Source organism: Ranitomeya variabilis, chromosome 2 (genome assembly GCF_051348905.1).
Source record: "Ranitomeya variabilis isolate aRanVar5 chromosome 2, aRanVar5.hap1, whole genome shotgun sequence".
Taxonomy (NCBI): Eukaryota; Metazoa; Chordata; class Amphibia; order Anura; family Dendrobatidae; genus Ranitomeya; species Ranitomeya variabilis.
Window position 1 is genome coordinate 781,108,763 of NC_135233.1, and position 22,077 is coordinate 781,130,839.

General features: G+C 40.0%; 1 protein-coding gene across 2 annotated transcripts in view; it reads right to left on the bottom strand.

Annotated features, from left to right (window-relative positions):
• Positions 1 to 336: 336 nt before the first annotated feature.
• Positions 337 to 22,077, bottom strand: part of CYB5R4 (cytochrome b5 reductase 4) — a 389,372-nt gene continuing 367,631 nt past the window's right edge. The window contains exons 13-14 of one of the 2 annotated variants that reach the window (XM_077289796.1): positions 21,643 to 21,807; positions 337 to 1,041 (exon numbers count right to left, since the gene is read on the bottom strand). In XM_077289796.1, the coding sequence (XP_077145911.1) occupies positions 987 to 1,041; positions 21,643 to 21,807 (220 nt within the window). In that variant the 3' untranslated portion in view covers positions 337 to 986. The remainder of the gene's footprint in view (positions 1,042 to 21,642; positions 21,808 to 22,077) is intronic. The other variant, XM_077289795.1, reaches the window with a different exon arrangement.

Genomic DNA, 22,077 nt, shown 5'->3' on the forward strand with positions numbered 1-22,077 from the left:
TATGTGTTAAAGGGGGGGGGGGCCTACTGAGACTCTTTCGCCCGGGGCCCTCAAAAACCTGGAGCCGGCCCTGTTCATAGGCACCATTTTATTCATTTTATTTCAGGGATTAGCACTGCAGCCTTGCACCCCTGGGGTCCTGCGTTCAAACCACACCAAGGACAACATCTGCAAGGAGTTTGTATGTTCTCCCCGCATTTCCGTGGGTAACTTCCGATTTCCTTCCACACTCCAAAGACATACTGATAGGGAATCTAGATTGTGAGGCCCAATGGGGACAGTGTTGCTAATGTCTGTAAAGTGTTGTGTTATATAAGCATGTAAAATAAATAAACTTTCAAGCAGGGTTGCCAACTTGATTTTTTACTATTTCTGGATAGCTAATAAAAAAAATTACAGACAGTTAATAATTTTTACGGACAAAACCATAATAAATACATTTATATGTGATAAATGTCTATACTGTTGTCTATTTTGATATGAAGACATCAGCTGCATTCACAGAGAATTGTTAAAAGTAAATACAGTCATAACAATACGTAAAAGTTTCTTAAGCCTCAAAGCAATCACACAGATGTATTCTTTTTTTTACAACCTGTCTTGGAATTATAGATAGTTGGCAACTCTGCTTACAAGGATTTAAAAATCTATTCACAAAGGATATAAGATACAAAAAATACAACACAAGGCTGCTTTATTTTGATAGCAGTGTTCCATTTTGAATAATCGAACTGTGCATTGATAGTACCCAAAGTTTATTTATTATATAGGATATTTACAGTAAAAATTTTTTATATATTCTGTTTCAAATAAAACACCAAACACAAAAGATACTTGAAACTGTATATTTTCCTGAAGAAAGTATAGGCAAAAAGGTGTCAACTTTATTCATCCTTGTTGTGATGATCATTGTGCATAGTAAATGGTATCAAAGATATATAAATATTTCTATCAGCAGCTGATCACAAATGGATCAATGAGAACAGTTACTCTGTGAACACAAAAATATCTTCTTTGTTAAAGCCAAGATCTTCTAGGAACCTACAAAAAATAAATGACAAGAAACATGCTAAATAAATTTTGTAATTTTCAGGTTTTAAATCCATAAATGTCTACAGTGTGTCCTTAAAGTCATGGTGCACTTTTGACCAGTCACCGGAAAGCAACAAAAATCGATAGAAATGTGAAATCTGCTCCAAATAAAATAACTCCCCAGTTTCATACCCATTCAGTGCAGTTCGAAGTGGGCTCCATTTATTGCCCTACACACATCCACACGATAGTCAAGTTCTTGCCACACATGGGTAAGGACGTCTGGTGTAACAGAGATCCAGATCTCACAATTTGCACTGACGAGGGCCAGTACCCCAAAACACAGTGTCTGCAAACTGAAATTCTGGTTTTGACTTTTATCCCAAGTCATGTGACAAGGCTTGTTAAACGGTCATCATTGACTTTTAGGATCGCTACTTCCTATAAGTGGCACTAGAATTCTAGCCCTCTTCCTCTCTGAAGAGACAATTTGCATAAAAATCTACAAAATACATGATTTGGATGAAACCCCCAAGGTATACAATCACTATTGAGGTAGCAGAGAAACTCTGGACCCTCTGGCTTCTGTTTAGTGGCATCCAGCTTTTCAGAGGTGCACAACACTGTGGCTGACCGTGCTTTTATGCATGCCTAAAAAGACGGGCATCACCGGATCACAGGCCAGATAGCATTCACAGTGCCTGTATCTGCCTCATTATAGGGAATCTCCCATTTGGGGGATCTATCTGAATCACATATTTCATAGATTTACCTGGAAATCCCGATGTAAGCGCTCAGTGTTGGAAGCCAGATAAATGTGAGCCAAACATTACTGCGATCTTTGGGGGGCAGAGTGAACAAATCATCAATAGGTGAATAATTGCTTTTATTTATTTTTTTATGCCATTCCTCGTGCGGTATAAGTGACTAGACTAATTTACAGTTGGGGTTGGTGCGATTACCAGATTTATATAGATTTTTCATATTTGGCTGATATGAGACACTAAAAGACGCTTTTGTTTTTTACAAAATAAAGTTTTTACGTCACCATACTTTGAGAGCTATAATTTTTCTATATTTCTGCAGACAGAGTCATGTGAGGGCTTGTTTTTTGAGTGTCGAGTTGACGTTTTTAGTGGTTCAATTTTTGGGAACATAACATTTTTTGATTGCTTTTTATACTGATTTTTGGGAGGCAGAATGAACAAAAACCAGCAGTTAGGATTTTTTTTTTTAATGCCGTTCACCGTGTGGTAAAAGTGATAAGGCATCTTTATTCAACGGGTCAGTATCATTACCATATTTATATATTTTGATATATCTATATATTTTGATATATCCATTTTGTCCTTTTCACACAATAAAAACAATTTAATAGAATTTTTTTTTTGTTGTTGCTATATTCTGAGAGCTGTAGATTTTTTTTATTTCTCCAGTGGATGACGGAGCTGTATGCAGGCTTCTGTTTTGCGGGACAAGATGCCGCTTTCAGCAATACCATTTTTATTTATAATCTTTTTGATCGTTTTCTATTCCACTGGTTTTCCAGCCGTATGATGAAAAAGCATAGTTTTTTGCCACTTTTTTTTTGTTTTACGGAATTGACTGTAGGGGATATAACAATTTTATAGATTTTGTCATTCTGGATGTAGCTATACCAAATGTGTGACCTTTTTTGCTTATTTTTATTTTCACCTAAACGTATATTTATTTGTGTAATATTTTATTTTCTGTGTTTTTTTTAAATAATGTTTTCAATTCTCTTCATTTTCTCTCATTTTTTTTTTTAAACTTAATCCCTCTATGAGGCATTAACTTTTATTAGTCTCATCACTGGTCTCATGCATTGTAATGCACCATCACTGCAATGCATAAGAAAAGTGATATTACACAGGTAGATCTTGACTGACAGACACTGCCTATGGCACAGTTATTCTCCCACATAAAACAAGTTGCCATAAAGCTTTTAGTTTTTACTGTGTAAAAGCGCCAAAACATAAATAAGATGTAAATGGAGTATCGCTGTAATCGTACTGACCCAAAGAATTAAGCTGTATTTTCAATTTTACAGGAACAGTAAAGGAAAACCCCCCAAAACAATTCCTGAAATGCTGCTTTTTGTTCATTCTAGGTCCCAAAAATCGTAATTGGAAGCGATCAAAAAATGTAATGTGCTCGAAAAACATCAACTCGTCCTGCAAAAAATAAGTCATAACATGACTATGTTGGATGAAATATGGAAAAATTATAGCTGTCTAAATATGGTGATGCAAAAACTAGTTATTGCAATTAAAAGCATTTTTTAGTGTGTGACAGCAACCAAACATAAAAACCTGATATAAATCTGGTATCGCTGTAATTGCACCGACTCAAAAAATAAAGTCGTCTGATCACTTATACCGAACGAGGAACGACGTAAAAAATAATTTAAACCAATTCTTCACCTGCTGTTGATTTGTTCATTATACCTCCAAAAGATCGCAGTAAGGCTTCACTCACATTGATCCTGCACTCTGCGCTGAGCGCTTACACTGGAGTTTCCAGGTAAATATCTGAAAAAAGTGATTCAGACGAACCCCTGGCAGAAGATTCCCTATAAAGAGGCAGATGAAGTCACTGTGAACGCCACAGGACCTGTGATCCGGCCATTTCCATCTTGGTAGGCATGCATAAAAGCTCAGTTGACCACAATGCCTCCAAAAGATCGCAGTAAGGCTCGGCTCACATTGATCCTGCACTCTGTGCTGAGCGCTTACACTGGAGTTTCCAGGTAAACATCTGAAAAAAATTATTCAGACGGAACCTCCAGCAGAAGATTCCCTATAATGAGGCAGATGGAGTCACTGTGAACGCCATAGAACCTGTAATTCGGCCATTTCCATCTTGGTAGGCATGCGTAAAAGCTCGGTTGACCACAATTTTGAGTACTTCTGAAAAGGACAAAAGAGGCGAAACAGAGTCCAGAGTAACTCTGCTGCCTCCTTATAGTGAATGGATCCTTCGGGGGTTTCATCTGAATCATGTCACTGAGATATTATGTAAAATGTTCCCAATAAAAGCTTCAACTCAATCCACAAAAAAACAAGTCTCCACTCAGATACATTATCTGTTAACAGAAATATAGGGGGCTTCTACAGTATATTACTGGTAGCACAAAGGCTATGGAAAAGCGTAATGACTCCTCAACCTCAAAAGAAATTCTGCAAATTCTGAGCTCCCAAATCCAAATGCCCCCCTCCCTTCTGAGCCCCATTGCATCTAAACCACATTTAGCGCCCACATGATTGGTATTTCTGTAGTGATGAGAGCTTGCCTAATTTATGGGTCCGTGTCTCTAGAAGCGCGAGCTGGGTATAATGTACTGGTCACTACAACGTACTGGTCTAATGTACTGGTCACTTCATAATATTGGTTACTACAGTGGCAGTTTGGACTTTTCACTCAGCAACATCCACTACTGCTTGTTTCTGGAAAACACCCATGGAGTCAAAATCGTCACTACACCGGTAAATAAATTCCCAAAGGGCTAAAAAACATTTTTGTGGGAAAAATGTGATTTTTTTATTCTCACGGCTCAACGTTATAAACTTCTGTGAAGCATCAGAGGTTTCAAGGTGCCCAAATGGTGTCACTTGAGGGGATTTTTCACTGTTTAGGTACATCAGGGGCTCTCCAAACATGAGATGGCATCTACTAATTATGCCAGCAAATTTTACATTCAAAAAGTCGAATATCTCTTTTTCCCTTCCGAGCCCTGCTGTGCGCCCAAACAGTGGTTTTCACCCACATATGGGCTACCGGCATGCCCATGAGAAATTGCACAACAAATTGTATGGTGAAATTTATCCTGTTACCCTCCTTAAAATGCAAATTTTGGAGCTAAAAAACGTTTATGTGGGAAAAATTAGATTTTTTTTTATTTTCACGACTCAACATTATAAACTTCTGTGAGGCACCTGGGGGTTCAAAGTGCATAATCAACATCTAGATAAGTTCCCCAGGTGTCATTTGTGGGGGGTTTCCACTGTTTAGGTACATCAGGGGCTTAACAATCATGACATGAAGTCCACTAATTGTGCCAGCAAATTTTACATTGAAAAAGTCAAATGGTATTCCTTCCCTTCTGAGCCCTACCATGCACCCAAACAGTGGTTTTCCCACACATATTGGGTATCGGCATGCTCAGCAGCTGCAGTACTACTGGGGAATGACTAGGAATGGTAACTCATGGCTACCTGCACCTCAAACCTGACTCCACCAGCAGGAGCTCCAGTGAACACCAGGTAGAAGCTTAGCTGGGCCTCTCCTAGGTAAGCCTGGCCCAATGACACAGAGGGTCCACGAATCACCTGCACAACCTTAAAAAAAATGTAAAGGCTGTTGTCAACTCTTCCTGTTCATTTTCAACCAAAAAATGCATTGGCACTTTTATATATCTAACTGAATATTTTTTATTTAAAAGGGAAAATATAGCATAAAAATGATGAGAAATATTTAGATTTAAATTCAGAAAATACCAGCAGGTTGTTTATCAAAAAATGCAATATTCGAATATGTGCAAAAGTGCTACGGTTTATTTTTAGAGGAATATAACTTATAAAATTATAGGCTGATAAAAGGTGAGGTGATTGTTGCATTAGCCAGTCGGCAAATGAATTACCGTAGGTGTTGCTAGGATGGTTCTGTGTGTATAAAAGCAGAAAACCATCTAGAGATTTAGAGGGAGAAAGCTTGTTTTTATCATTCAGAGATCCATACAGTCTAAAAATGCTATTTTGACAGGCTATGTACATTTTATAGCTAATGGTTTATATTCAAAATCTTTATAAAGTAAATAGGAAACCAGAGCTTTGATAGTGTAGTGTTTTCATATGTCTTTTTGTTATGTTTTTTATTTTTACTGTATGTTGAAGAAAGGAACATAAGTGGCATTTACACTAATTATATTTTGTAGTATATAAATGTTTCTACAGGGTGGGCCATTTATATGGATACACCTGGGTGGGCCATTTATGAAGTTGCATCCAAAATGGCCGACTTCAAAATGGCCGACATGGTCACACCCATCTTGAAAAGCTTTCCCCCTCCCATATACTAATGTGCCACAAACAGGAAGTTGATATCATCAACCATTCCCATTTTATTTAGGTTTATACAAATACATGGCCCACCCAGGTTTATCCTTATAAATGGGTGGCCCACCCTGTATATTAATCCCTTCACCCCCGGGCCATTTTCAATTTTTTTGTTTTTCTCTCCCTTTCTTCCCAGAGCCATAACTTTTTTATTTTTCCGTCAATATGGCCATGTGAGGGTTTCTTTTTTGAAGGACGAGTTGTACATATGAATGACACCATTGATTTTACCATAAAATGAACAAGAAAATGGGGAAAAAAATTCCAAGTTCAGTAAAATTGCAAAAAAAGTGCAATGCCACAATTTTTACCTTGCTCATTAGATGCTAAAACCGACCTGCCATTATGATTCTCTAGGTCATTACAAGTTTGCAGATACCAAACACATGTAGGTTCTTTTTATCTACCGTATTTTTCAGATTAGAAGTCACACTTTTTTTCCCCCAAATTTGGGGGGAAAATGGGGGTGCATCTTATAATGTGGATATACCTTACCGATACCATTGCTGCAGGCTGGGATGAAGGGGTGACCAGTGGTGTTGCATGGGTGTCCGGCTGTGCTGTGGGGGTTTCTGGCCTTTCACAAATAGTCGGCAGAGCCCCACGCAGCACCGGACACCAGCAGAACCACAGGACACCCGAAGCGACGCGCTGCACATCAAAACACCCCCTCATCCCAGCCTGCGGCCTGCAACATCATCTCACTCCTGCCTCCTCCAGAAGCGACCCTGGGACCCTGCTTACCCCCAGTAAGCAATAAGACGCATGGATTATAAGAAGCACAACCATTTTATAAAAAAAATTTTTTTTTTCCTATTTTTCTTCTCAAAATTTGGGGTGCGTCTAATATTATAATCCGGAGCGTCTTAGGGTATGTGCACACGTTGCAGATTTGCCTGTGGAATTTTCTATGCAGATTCTACATCTCTTGGCAGAAAACGCAGGTAAAAATCCACGTGGATTTGATGAGTTTTTGGTGCAATTTTTATGCGGATTTTCATGCGGATTGTATGCGTTTTTGTAGGCTACATAAAGATCTATTATTTAACCCCTTTACCCCCAATGGTGGTTTGCACGTTAATGACCTGGCCAATTTTTACAATTCTGACCACTGTCACTTTATGAGGTTATAACTCTGGAACGCTTCAACGGATGCCGGTGATTCTGACATTGTTTTCTCGTGACATATTGTACTTCATGATAGTGGTAAAATTTCTTTGATAATACCTGTGTTTATTTGTGAAAAAAACGGAAATTTGGCAAAAATTTTGAAGATTTCGCAATTTTCCAACTTTGAATTTTTATGCAATTAAATCACAGTGATATGTCACAAAAAATACTTAATATGTAACATTTCCCATGTGTCTACTTTACATGAGCAAAATTTTGGAACCAAAATTTTATTTTGTTAGGGAGTTATAAGGGTTAAAAGTTGACCAGCAATTTCTCATTTTTACAACACCATTTTTTTTTAGGGACCACATCTCATTTGAAGTCATTTTTAGGGGTCTATATGATAGAAAATAACCAAAAGTGACACCATTCTAAAAACTGCACCCCTCAAGGTGCTCAAAACCACATTCAAGAAGTTTATTAACCCTTCAGGTGTTTCACAGGAATTTTTGGAATGTTTAAATAAAAATGAACATTTAACTTTTTTTCACAAAAAATTTACTTCAGCTCCAATTTGTTTTATTTTACCAAGGGTAACAGGAGAAAATGGACACCAAACCTTGTTGTACAATTTGTCCTGAATACTCCATATGTGGGGGTAAACCACTGTTTGGGCGCATGGCAGAGCTCGGAAGCGAAGGAGCACCATTTGACTTTTCAATGCAAAATTGACTGGAATTGAGATGGGACGCCATGTTGCGTTTGGAGAGCCACTGATGTGCCTAAACATTGAAACCCCCCACAAGTGACACCATTTTGGAAAGTAGACCCCCTAAGGAACTTATCTAGATGTGTGGTGAGCACTTTGACCCATTAAGTGATTCACAGAAGTTTATAATACAGAGCCGTAAAAATAAAAAATTATATTTTTTCACAAAAATGATATTTTCGCCCCCAATTTTTTATTTTCCCAAGGGTAAGAGAAGAAATAGGACAAATTGTACAACAACTTTTGGGGTCCAGAGTACGCCGATACCCCATATGTGGGGGTAAACCAATGTTTGGGCGCAAGGGAGAGCTCAGAAGGGAAGGAGCGCCGTTTGACTTTACAATGCAGAATTGACAGGAATTGAGATGGGACGCCATGTTGTGTTTGGAGAGCCACTGATGTGCCTAAACATTGAAACCCCCCACAAGTGACACCATTTTGGAAAGTAGACCCCCTAAGGAACTTATCTAGATGTGTGGTGAGCACTTTGACCCATTAAGTGATTCACAGAAGTTTATAATGTAGAGCCGTAAAAATAGAAAAAAAAGTTTTTTTCCCACAAAAATTATTTTTTAGCCCCCAGTTTTGTATTTTCCCAAGGGTAACAGGAGAAATTGGACCCCAAAAGTTGTTCTCCAATTTGTCTTGAGTACGTTGATACCCAAAATGTGGGGGGAACCACCGTCTGGGCACATGGCAGAGCTCGGAAGGGAAGGAGCGCCACTTGGAATGCAGACTTAGATGGATTGGTCTGCAGGCGTCACGTTGCATTTGCAGAGCCCCTGATGTAACTAAACAGTAAAAACCCCCAAGTGACCCCATATTGGAAACTAGACCCCCCATGGAACTTATCTAGATGTGCTGTGAGAACTTTGAACACCCAAGTGTTTCACTACAGTTTATAATGCAGAGGCGTGAAAATAAAAAATCCTTTTTTTTCCACAAAAATTATATTTTAGCCCCCAGTTTTATATTTTCCCAAGGGTAACAGGAGAAATTGGACCCCAAAAGTTGTTGTTCAATGTGTCCTGAGTACGCTGATACCCCATATGTTGGGGTAAACCCCTGTATGGGCGCACGGGAGAGCTCGGAAGGGAAGGAGCACTGTTTTAGTTTTTCAACGCAGAATTGGCTGGAATTGAGATCGAACGCAATGTCGCGTTTGGAGAGCCCCTGATGTGCCTAAACAGTGGAAACCCCCCAATTATAACTGAAACCCTAATCCAAACACACCCCTAACCCTAATCTCAACGGTAACCCTAACCACACCCCTAATCCTGACACACCCCGAACCCTAATCCCAACCGTAAATGTAATCCAAACCCTAACTTTAGCCCCAACCCTAACCCTAACTTTAGCCCCAACCCTAACCGTAACTTTAGCCCCAACCCTAACTGTAGCCCTAACCCTAGCCCCAACCCTAACCCTAGCCCTAACCCTAATGGGAAAATGGAAATACATTTTTTAAATTTTTTTACTTTTCCCTAACTAAGGGGGTGATGAAGGGGGGTTTGATTTACTTTTATAGCGGGTTTTTTAGCGGATTTTTATGATTGGCAGCCGTCACACACTAAAAGACGCTTTTTATTGCAAACATTTTTTCCATATTTTGGTCCACAGAGTCATGTGAGGTCTTGTTTTTTGCGGGATGAGTTGACGTTTTTATTGGTAACATTTTCGGGCACGTGACATTTTTTGATCGCTTTTTATTCTGATTTTTGTGAGGCAGAATGACCAAAAACCAGCTATTCATGAATTTCCTTTGGGGGGGGGGGGGCGTATATACCGTTCCGCGTTTGGTAAAATGGATAAAGCAGTTTTATTCTTCGGGTCAGTACGATTACAGCGTTAACTCATTTATATCATTTTTTTTATGTTTTGCGCTTTTATACGATAAAGACTATTTTATAGAAAAAATAATTATTTTTGCATCGCTTTATTCTGAGGAAAATCAAAAGACCATTACCTGGACCCACAAGCCTAGCAAATAAATATATAGCAATATAAAATATATATATATACATTATTATAAAAGGCCACAAAAAAGAAAAATGGTGCTGATATAGAATAAGCCTTTATTATATTAGTATGGCAGCAGCGGCACAGCATTGCGCGTACTTGGAATATATATAAAAGAATTTAAAATGTGTAAAGGATAGACAGGATAAAATTCAATATAGGCAAAAAAAAATAGACAATCCCATAATCTTCTATCAAAAACATATAATGGTGTGCATATTATAAATGCTCATATATGTGTATATGTGATATACAAATGTGGATGGAAGAAGGTGCTAGAATCAATTAAAAAAGATAAACTAAAGTGCATGTGCTAACAATATACTGTATATGCATGTGCTATATAGCAATATACAAAGAAAAGTGGCAAGCAATATGTGCAAATATAAGCAAGGAAAGAAGGGGAGGAACTACACCACACATAGATGTGTCCACTCATGCAATACAAGATTGCCAATGCACACCACTGATTAGAGGATATATGGGAATCATATGGGAGATAAAAGAATGAGTCGTATATATACCTGTCAGTCCTGCGTTCCCAAGTACAGAGTCTCCGCCCACACACTCTTCCTCCTCCCTATCTGCAGCGTTTCTCACACCCAACTCCGCAGCAAAACCACAGATCTTTTTAAACCTGCGGTTTTGCTGAGGATTTGCATGACACAATGGTAGTCAATGGGTGCAGAAACGCTGCAGAAATTGCATGTCCACACCAATTGTCAATTTCCCATTGACTAACATTGCTTGTGCACTACACTGCGGATTGGATGCAATTTCGTATGTCCGAAAACGCTGCGGAAACACATCAAAATCTGTAATGTGTGCACATAGCCTTATAACCTGAAAAATACGGTATGTAGTGAAAAAAAATTCCAAAGTTCGCTAAAAAAATAAAAATAACGGCGCTATTTTCTGACATCTGTAATGTCTCTATTTTTAAGGATATTTGACTGGGTGAGGGCTTATTTTTTGGGAGCCAGTAGCAGGACTAGTTGGCTACGATCTTTTGATCGCCTGCTAATTGTATTTTATTGCCATGATGCAGCGACCAAAAAAACCTTAATTCTGGTATTTTTTATTTTTTTCTGGTTATTCCGTTTACCGATTGGTTTAATTCTTTTTATATTTTGATAGATTGGGAGTTTTTGAATGCGGCAATACCAAATATGTGCATTTTTAATAATGTTTTATTGTTTTATTTTGAATGGGGTAAAAAAGGTGTGACTTAAAGTTTAGCATTTTTGTAATTAAATTTTTTTTTTTTTTTTTTTTACACTTTTTACTTTCTTCACTACACTGTGTTCCAAATTATTATGCACAAAGAGTTTAGGAGTGATAAGGTTAGAATTTTTTTGTTTGTCATTTAAACTCATTGATGGTGATGTGTGTCAGGGCTCTTTATATCACTGAAAGCAATTGCAGATACCTGTGCTAATTAGTTTGGCAGGTGTGTCCAAATAAAGGCAAGACTACTTAAGAAGGCTGTTCCACATTATTAAGCAGCCTACATTTTTTGCCAAAATGGGAAAGAAAAAGGATGTGTCGGCTGCTGAGAAGCAACAAATTGTGGAGTATTTAGGTCAAGGCATGACTACAATCAACATTGCCAAGACACTTCATCGTGATCATCGCACAATCAAGAAGTATGTGGCTGATTCCCAGCACACACGTGTGCATGCTGATAAGGGAAAATTGAGGACTCTTTCCAACAGGCAATTGCGTAAGGTTAAAAGAGCAGCTGCAAAAATGCCTTGTCATAGCAGCAGACAACTTTTTGAAGCTGCTGGTGCCTCCAACGTCCCCAGAACAACAAGATACAGGGTCCTTCAGAGGTTTGCAGCTGTGCGTAAGCCATCCTGTCTACCACCTCTATCCACTGCACACAAGCAGAAATGGCTCCAGTGGGCCAAACGATACATGAAGACTGACTTCCAAACTGTTTTGTTCACCGATGAGTGCCGTGCAACGCCCGATGGTCCAGATGGATGGAGTGGAGGATGGCTGGTTGATGGACACCCCATGAAAACACAGCTAAGGCACCAACAAGGAGGAGGTGGAGTAATGTTTTGGGCTGGAATCATGGGGAGAGAGATTGTCGGCCCCTTTATGATCCCTGAAGGGGTAAAGATGAACTCCATAATCTATGTGGAGTTTCTAAAACAACACTTCCTGCCATGGTTCAAGAGGAAGAACTGTGCTTTCCGCAGCAAGATCATTTTCATGCATGATAATGCACCATCTCATGCTGCAAAAAACACATCTGCATCTCTGGCTGCTATGGGCATAAAAGAGGACAAACTTATGGTGTGGCCACCATCTTCCCCTGACCTCAACCCCATTGAGAACCTCTGGAGCATCATCAAAAGGAGTGTCTATGATGGCGGGAGGCAGTTCACATCTAAGCAACAGCTCTGGGAGGGTATTCTGTCCACATGCAAAACAATTGAAGCAGAAACCATCCAAAAACTGACAAATTCAATGGACGAGAGAGTTCAGAAGCTTCTTTTGAACAAGGGGTCCTACGTGCAAATGTAATATCACCTAGAATAAAGTTTTCACTTGAAAACTGTTTGATTTCATTTTGTAATAAGCTGATAATGCTTATAACTTCACAATTGACCGTTTTTTTGTTCAAAATAAAAAAAAAAGGTTGAAAACTCTGCTGTGCATAATAATTCGGAACATGCATTTTGAGTGTTTTTTTTTTTTTTTTAAAAGATACTGTTTTCATAGGCAGTTTGTTCCAAAACATTGCAATTATACGAGAATAGTAGATGACAGGAAAATAACAATGACTGCAATTCAGATAGGTAATTTGGAGAAAATATGAGGAAATATGATTTGCATAATAATTTGGAACACAGTGTAGTTTACTTCTGAGTAGTGTTGAGCGATACCGTCCGATACTTGAAAGTATCGGTATCGGAAAGTATCGGCCGATACCGGCAAAGTATCGGATCCAATCCGATACCCGATACCAATACAAGTCAATGGGACTCAAGTATCGGACGGTATTCCTGATGGTTCCCAGGGTCTGAAGGAGAGGAAACTCTCCTTCAGGCCCTGGGATCCATATAAATGTGTAAAAGAAAGAATTAAAATAAAAAATATCGCTATACTCACCTGTCCGACGCAGCCTGGACCTCAGCGAGGGAACCGGCAGCGTTGTTTGTTTAAAATTCGCGCTTTTACTTGGTTACGTGAAGTCCCGGCTTGTGATTGGTCAGGGCGGCCATGTTGCCGGGACGCGGACCAATCACAGCAAGCCGTGACGAAATTACGTCACGGCTTGCTGTGATTGGTCCGCGTCCCGGCAACATGGCCGCCATTAACCAATCACAAGCCGTGACGTCACGGGAGGCTGGACACGCGCGCTTTTTAAAAAGCGCGCGTGTCCAGCCTCCAGTGACGTCCCGGCTTATGATTGGTCACGGCGCCATGTTGCCGGGACGCGGACCAATCACAGCAAGCCGTGACGAAATTACATCACGGCTTGCTGTGATTGGTCCGCGTCCCGGCAACATGGCCGCCATTAACCAATCACAAGCCGTGACGTCACGGGAGGCTGGACACGCGCGCTTTTTAAAATGGGCGCGTGTCCAGCCTCCCGTGACGTCCCGGCTTGTGATTGGTTGCGCCGCGGTCAACCAATCACAAGCCGGGAGGCTGGACACGCGCGCATTTTAAAATTTTAAAATGCGCGCGTGTCCAGCCTCCCGGCTTGTGATTGGTTGATCGCGGCGCAACCAATCACAAGCCGGGACGTCACGGGAGGCTGGACACGCGCCCATTTTAAAATGCGCGCGTGTCCAGCCTCCCGTGACGTCACGGCTTGTGATTGGTTGCGTCTCCCATGTGACTGCGACGCAACCAATCACAAAGCCGGGACGTAATTTTAAAATCCTTAAGGACCTGAAATTACGTCACGGCTTGCTGTGATTGGTTGCGTCGCCCATGTGACTGCGACGCAACCAATCACAACGCCGGAACGTAATTTTAAAATCCTGAAGGACCTGAAATTACGTCACGGCTTGCTGTGATTGGTTGCGTCCCGGTCACATGGGCGGCACGCAACCAATCACAAGCCGGGACTCACGTAAAGGAAAGAAAAGCGCGAATTTTAAACAAAGAACGCTGCCGCTTCCCTCGGTAAGGTGCAGGCTGCGTCGGAGAGGTGAGTATAGCAATATTTTTTATTTTAATTCTCTCTTTTACACATTTTTACATTAATGTTGTTTCGATACCGATACCCGATATCACAAAAATATCGGATCTCGGTATCGGAATTCCGATACAGCAAGTATCGGCCGATACCCGATACTTGCAGTACGGAATGCTCAACACTACTTCTGAGATTTCAAGCTGCGATCTTCTGATTGCTTGTGCTACACATAGCAGGGATTCAGCCACGGGGCAGCGCTCAGCAAATTGGCAATGGCAACCAAGGGGGCCTCCTGCACACTGATCATAGGCACCCCGTGATCATGTGACAGGGGCACCGATGGGCGCAGCTTGTGACCCGCTTCTGGCACGATCATGTTGTCAGAGATTGAAAGGGGCATTTAACATATTAACAGCAGCGCGTGGATTGCAATTCCACTTGCTGCTGTTGGGGCACTTTGTGATGTGCTGGAAAAGAAATGCGGGCTCAGCACAAGAGCCCACATCTAAGGGGGAGACACAACATATGATGTATGTATACGTCATATGTCGTAAAGGGGTTAATAACAATGAAAAAAATTGCTTTAAAATACTGGTGCCGTCAGACAGGAAATTGGAGTTCACAGGGAGACACTGAGCACACGCTGCTGTGTGTCTCTGCTGGATAGCAGGCTGTATGGTCGCATCATGCAGCTTGCCATCTAGATGTAGCAGAGTTAGACCCGTCGTGGAACAAATGGATTATCATCTTCTCTGCGGAAAGGTGAGGGATATTGTTGTTTTCTATTTTAATTCTCTTGCAGAAAACAATGGCGTCAGTGGACTGGACTATGTCGTATGTATGGTTTAATTAAGATTTATTAAAGAAGTCTGTCATTCCTTCAATTAAAGGACTTTTTTCTGTGAGTCTGTGTTTGTATACGATATGACTATGGGGATAGTAATTGGGGCGTCTTATTGACACCTCTGCATTACTAACCTCGGGCTTGAGGTCACCTGACAATATAAAGGTGACCAGGGCCGGCGTCAGCACCCGGCGCACCGAGGCAAGTGCCGGGGCCCTGAGCAGGCAGGGGGCCCACTCGCCGTCGGGGCCCTGGCACTTGCGATACTTACCTCTCCCGGTTCCAGCGCTGCAGCGTCTTCCATCCTCTGACTGACGTTCAGGTCAGAGGGCACGATGATGTCACCAGTGCGCGCCCTCTGCCTGAGCAGTCGCAGCACAGAGAGCAGGAAGACGCCGAAGGTGAGGAGACCAGAGCAGAGCAGCGACAAGCAACGAGAGGTGAGTATTTCATTTTTTTTTTTACATTTTTTTTAATATTTGGAGCAATATATGGGGAACATCAAAAGGGGCCCTTATATGGAGCATTATATGGGGCTAATTCTATATCGAGTATCTTATGAAGCCAATTCTATAGGGAGCATTATATGGGGCCAATTTAATATGGAGCATCTTATGGGGCCAATTCAATATGGAGCAGTATATGGGGCCAATAATATATGAAGCATCTTATGAGACTATTTATGGAGCATTTTATATGGCCAATTATTTATGGAGCATTATATGGGGCCCATTATACATGCAGCATCTTATGGGGCCAATTATTTTTGGAGCATTATATGGGCCCATTCTGTATGGAGCATCATATGGGGCCATTCTGTATGGAGCAATATATGGGACTCAGTATACTGTATGGGGCCGATCATATACTGTATGAAGCATTATATGATGCCCATTATATATGGAGCAATAGATGGGGCCCATCATATACTGTATGGAGAATTATATGTGGCTCACTATACTGTATGGAGCATTATATGGGGTCAATTCCGTATGGTCAAATATATGCAGCTCATTCTGTATGCCACTCTGTGGTGCCCATTGTACTGTATGTAGCATTATATGAGGCTCATTATTCTGTTTGGAGCAATATATGGGGCTCATTATTCTGTATAGAGGACTATGTGGTGCCAATTATACTGTATGGAGCACTATATGGGGCCATTATACTGTATGGGGCAATATTTGGGGCTCTTTATTCTGTTTGGAGCAATATATGGGGCTCATTCTGTATAGAGGACTATACTGTCCGGTTTCTGAGCTAATGTAGAATGTACAATAGATATCACTCATGTAATGTAAGAAGTAAGTGAAATATTTGGCATTGTACTATACCTTTATTTCTCTGCCATATCGGTGCTTTATGAATTGTGGTATGTGTTAAAGGAACCCACTGGGACTCTTTTGCCCAGGGCCCATGAAAACCTGGAGCCGGCCCTGAAGGTGACATCAACCCCCCCAACCATCACCCCACTTGCCACCGAAACATGGTAAGTGGGGATAGCGAGGTTAAATTCCTAAATTTGCACATCTTATAGGTGCGCCTTTTCTGGGGCAGCAGAGAGCTGATGTTTTTAGCCTGGGGGTGGCCAGTATCCATGGCCCCTTCCTAGGCTACCAATATCAGCTCACAACTGTCTGCATAGCCTTTGCTAGTTATTAATTATAGGGGGACCCTATGCAATTTTTTTGGGAGGTCCTCCCTTTTAATTGCCAGTGTAAAGGCCAAGTATACAGCTGTGAGCTGATATTAATAGCCTCAGAAGCTCCACGGGTATTATCCCCCTTCCCAGGCTATAAACATCGGCTCCCAGCCATTGACTTTCCCTTTGCTGGTTAAGAAAATTACACGGGAGCCCACGCCATTTTTTTCAGAAAAATAGTCTTTTAATATTAAATATATGTACAGTTAACTGCACACACACGGTACTAATTGCATGTGTCACTGACATCTATATATCTATCTATTCTATGTGTATTTACTGTATGTAATCCATCTATTCTATCCTGTCAGCTCCTGCTGTGATTTTACTGTACATGGCACATGAACTGTTGTTTTTTCAAGGAGATCGGTGTGTAAAAATCGGACAGCACTTGCATGGTCCAAGTGCTGTGTGATTTCTTTTCTCACACCCATTGACGTCTATTGCGGGATGCGATCCTATTTCTGATTAGAATAGCAGCATGCTGCAAGTTTTTTCCAGTCTGATCGTGATCCGAGCTGGGAAAAAAAAAGCAGATGAACACACAATGATAGAATAACATTGGTCTGAATGCAATCTGATTTTTAATCGTACTGCATTCGTCTGATTTCATCGCAAGTGGGAATGAGCTTCACCAGGTATTGTAGTTGGTAGTTAAAAGCAGTAATGTTATGTGATCTGTATTTTATTTTATATAAAATATGGGGCTTCACCAGACTGGCTAAAATAATGCCTGTGCATCACCATACAAACCAAGATAATGTCTGGGCTTCCATGTGTGCAACGTCTATGCTCAAATTAAAAATATCTCTCAATGTTCCATTTTTTAGTTTCCTAAACCCAATATGATAACTGGACCACTCAGAGACTTTAACCTCTTAACCCTGAAGCCTGTTCACCTTTCTGACCAGGCCACTTTTTTCAATTCTGACCAGTGTCACTTTGTGAGGTAATAACTTTTGGAACGCTTCAATGGTTTCTGAGAATTTTTTCGTGACATATTGTACTTCATGATAGTTGTAAAATTTCTTTGATATGACTTACATTTACGGTATTTATGAAAAAATCTGAAATTTGGTGCAAATGTTGAAAATTTTGTAATTTTCAAATTTTTAATTTTTATGCCCTTAAATCAGAGTCATGTCACACAAACTACTTCATAAATAAAATTTTCCACGTGTCTACTTTATATCAGCACAATTTTTAAGTTATAAGGGTTAAAAGTTGACCAGCGATTTCTCATTTTTACAACAAAATTTACAAACCCATCTTTTTAGGGACCACCTCACATTTGAAGTGACATTGAGGGGCCTACATGATAAAAAAAAACAAAGGTAAGGAGCGCAATTTGACTTCTGAATGTAAAATTTGCTGGAATAATTAGCGGACGCCATGTCGTATTTGGAGAGCCCCTGATGTGCCTAAACAGTGGAACCCCCCAAGTGACATTTTGTAAACTAGTCCCCTCAGGGAAATTATCTAGATATGTGGTGAACACCTTGACTCTCCATGTGCTTAACGGAAGTTTAAAACCTAGAGCCCTTTTTTCACAAAGGCAGCAGGAGAAAATGGACCAAAAAATTTGTTGTGCAATTTCTACTAAGTGCACAGAAACCCCATATGTGGGGGAAAACTAATGTTTGGGTGTACAACAGGGCTCAGAAAGGAAGGAGTGACAGTTTGGAACGCAGACTTTGCTGGAATGGTCTGTGGGTGTTATGTCGCATTTGGAGAGCTCCTGATATGCCTAAACAGTGGAAAACCCACACAAGTGACCCTATTTTTAAAAATAGACTCCTCAAGGAATTTATCTAGTTGTGTGCTGAGCACCTTAAACCCACGGGTGCTTTACAGAATTTTACAACATTGATCTATCACAAGGATAGGAGAAAATAGACTCCAAAATTTGTAGTGCACTTGATTGTGAGTACACCGATACCCCGTATGTGGTCGAAAACTAGTTTTGAGGCACAGTTCAAAGCTCAGAAGGGAAGAAACATCATATTGGAGATCAGATTTTGCTGGACTAGTTTGAGGATGCCAAATCACATTGGCAAAAGCTGAATGTAGAAATACCCCATATGTGGCTGTACAGTACTGCTTAGCCATACGGCGATACTCTGGAGGGACACAGTGCTCTTTGCCTCCTGGAGCGCATAGTTTGCTAGAATAACTTGTGGACTTCATGCACAGAGCTCCTAAGTGTTAGAACAGCTGAATACCTCATGTGACCCCATTTTGGAAATTATACCCCTTTGGGAATTTATCTACAGGTGTAGTGACGATTTTGACTCTATGAATGTTTTCCAGAAACAAGCAGCATTGGATGTTGCCGAGTTAAAATTGCAAGCTGCCATTGTAGTGACAGTATGTTGTAGTGACCAGTACATAGCGACCACTACGTTGTAGAGCCCGTACATGGTGCTCAGCTCATGCACCCGTAACTTAGGCAGGCTGTCATCGCTACAGAAATGCCCAGCATGTGGATTCTAAATGTGGATTAGGCACATTGTGGTGCTCAGAAGGGTGGGGGTATTTGAATTTGGGAGCGCAGAGTTTGCTAAATTTGTCTTTTTGAGGGGCGAGAAGCCATTTAGCTTTTCCAGAGCCTTTGTACTACCGGTAACGTGGAAACCCCCTATATTTCCAATAACAGATGACAGACCTGAGTGGGGACTTGCTTTTTTTGTAGATTGATTTGAAGCTTTTATTAGGAACATTTTACATTTTATTTACATAACATTTTAGATCACATTTATCCTGCGTGCTACGCTGAGAACTAACATCATGGTTTCCATTTAAATCTCTGAGTGACATGACTCAGTTGAAACCCGCGAGGGAGCAATCACTATAACGGGGCAGAAGAGTGCCGTATAAGTGATTAGAGGACTTTATTCTTCAGGTCGGTGAAATTACAGTGATACTATATTTCTATAGTTTTTTTTCTGTTTGCCTTCTGTCACACACTAAAAACCTTTTTTTTTGCAAAAACTATTTTTGCATTGCCATCTTTTGCAAGCTCTAATTTTTCCATATTTCAACTGACAGATTCATATGAGGGCTTGTTTTTTTGTGGGAATAGTTGGTTGACATTTTTATTGGTACCATTTTGGGCCAAATGACTTTTTTTTTTTTTTTAATCGTTTTCTATTCCAATTTTTAAAAGGCAGAATGAACAAAAATCTGTAATTCAGGAATAGGTTTTTTTTATGCATGTGGTAAAATTGATCACACAGTTTTATTCCTTAGGTCAGTACGATTACAGGGATACCTCATTTATATCTTTTTTATGTTTTGCTACTTTTACAGAATAAAAACAATTTTAGAGAAAAAATAATTACTTTTGGATTTAGATTTGACTTTTTGATCTTGTTTTACTCCACTTTATGTTCAGTGGTAAGATGATAAAGCATCGGTTTTTGCCTGTTTTATTATGGTGTTCACTAAAGGGGTTAAGTAGCGGAACAGTTTTATAGTGCGGGTCGTTCAAGAAGCAAAGATAACAAATATATGTACTTTTTTCCATAAAAATATTTATTTATGGGTACAATATATTTTATTTTATTTAAAATTTGTGATTTTTTATTTTTACATTTTTTTTTCACTTTCTTTCACTTTTTTCCTTTGTCCCACTATGGGACTTTCACTTTTGCAGTCTGATCGCTTGCAAAGTATAGCAAAGCAGGAGATTTGCTATGCTTTACAAACGGTCAGCGCTGCAATGACAGACAATGCTAGATGATAGTATAAGCATGATTAAGGACGTTTCGGGTCACCATGGCAACGATAGGCCCCTCGCAATGACATTGCAGGGGTGCCGCTCGGAGAGCAGAGGGGGCTCCCTCCCACTGCCTGCCTGCTAAATGCTGAAATCGTTATCGATTGCAGCATTTAGTGGGTTAAAGTGCTGGGAGCGGTGCAGGCACTGCTCTAGCACTGAGTCACTGAGTCAGAATCAGTTGACACCAGGTGGCAATTGCCCGCACACAGCCTCCTGTGCACGGGAGATCGCCATGACATATATATTGCATCGGTTCAGAAGTACTTCCCAACCATGATGTGTATATATACTGCAAATGTCGGGAACGGGATAATGACTATTAAATAAATATAATATCAAGTTATACCAATGGTATTTAATGACTAATGACTAGAATTCTAATATCTTTCTAATATATAATTCATTTAATAACACAAATCCATTACACCCTAAGTATAAGAGCTGAAATTCTTTTGACATGTGAAATTTCTACTTTTTAAATACTCTACCAACATTTACCTTCATGAATAACACGTGAAATTCTGTGGCTTTACATTCCAGCTATACTTGTACGAAAATCACAAAGTACAGAATACTAAATACATATTGCAGCCAAAATGCCCTATGAAGTGGCACAGGACAGTTGATTTCTGCTGCAACATGTTTCTAAAATGATGCTTGAAAGTTTGTGAGCCCTTGACAATGTTTCATATTTTCTATATAAATTTGGAGTAAAACTACATAAAAAAAAAACAAAAGATCATAATACTGTTATTGCTAAAGCCACCAAAACCCAAAGGTGGGTTATTGTACTGCGGTGGAGTGTGTAACTATTGCAGATGGCTAGAAGTTGATTGTGTAGCTCTGGTTATACTGTAGGTAGATATTGAGTGTGGCCACAAAATAACAGCCATCTTCCTTTCCAGTCATCACTAAATGCGTAAACACAACAGACAATTTTTAGCAGTACTAGCAGTACTATATAATAGCACAACAATATAGCAGAAGTGAGCAGAGAAAAGATGATGCAAGTGTAAGTGGGGTTGTTGTAAACATTTTGGGCTACCATAAAAAAACTTTAAAAAACTGATTTCTCAAAGTACCTCAATCCTTGGGCAGCAAAACCAGTTGGACCGCAGACACAAATCAATGCAGAGGAATTATTTTTGCTTCTTGTTAAGACCTCTGAAAGAAGTGAAGATGATATTTGACCTTTATGTCCAACCCATGACTGAGTGGGTTCAGAAAGGATATACTGAGCTTCAAACCTGAAAAACACAGTTAAATTACCTAGTATTGTACTATATAGGTAAAACAGATTTATATATATATATACACATGTTAAATACAGGCGTAGTAAAGTGTAAAAAGTATTATCAGGATGTTGATATCTGAAGATTTTAATAGGTCTGGAAACAGAAGCAGTGAATTACCATAATTCACTGAGGCATAGAGAACCGTTCAGCATTTACAAATGCTTCTCAAAAAATTAGATCATCATCAAAAAGTTAATTCATTTCAGTTCTTCAATACAAAAA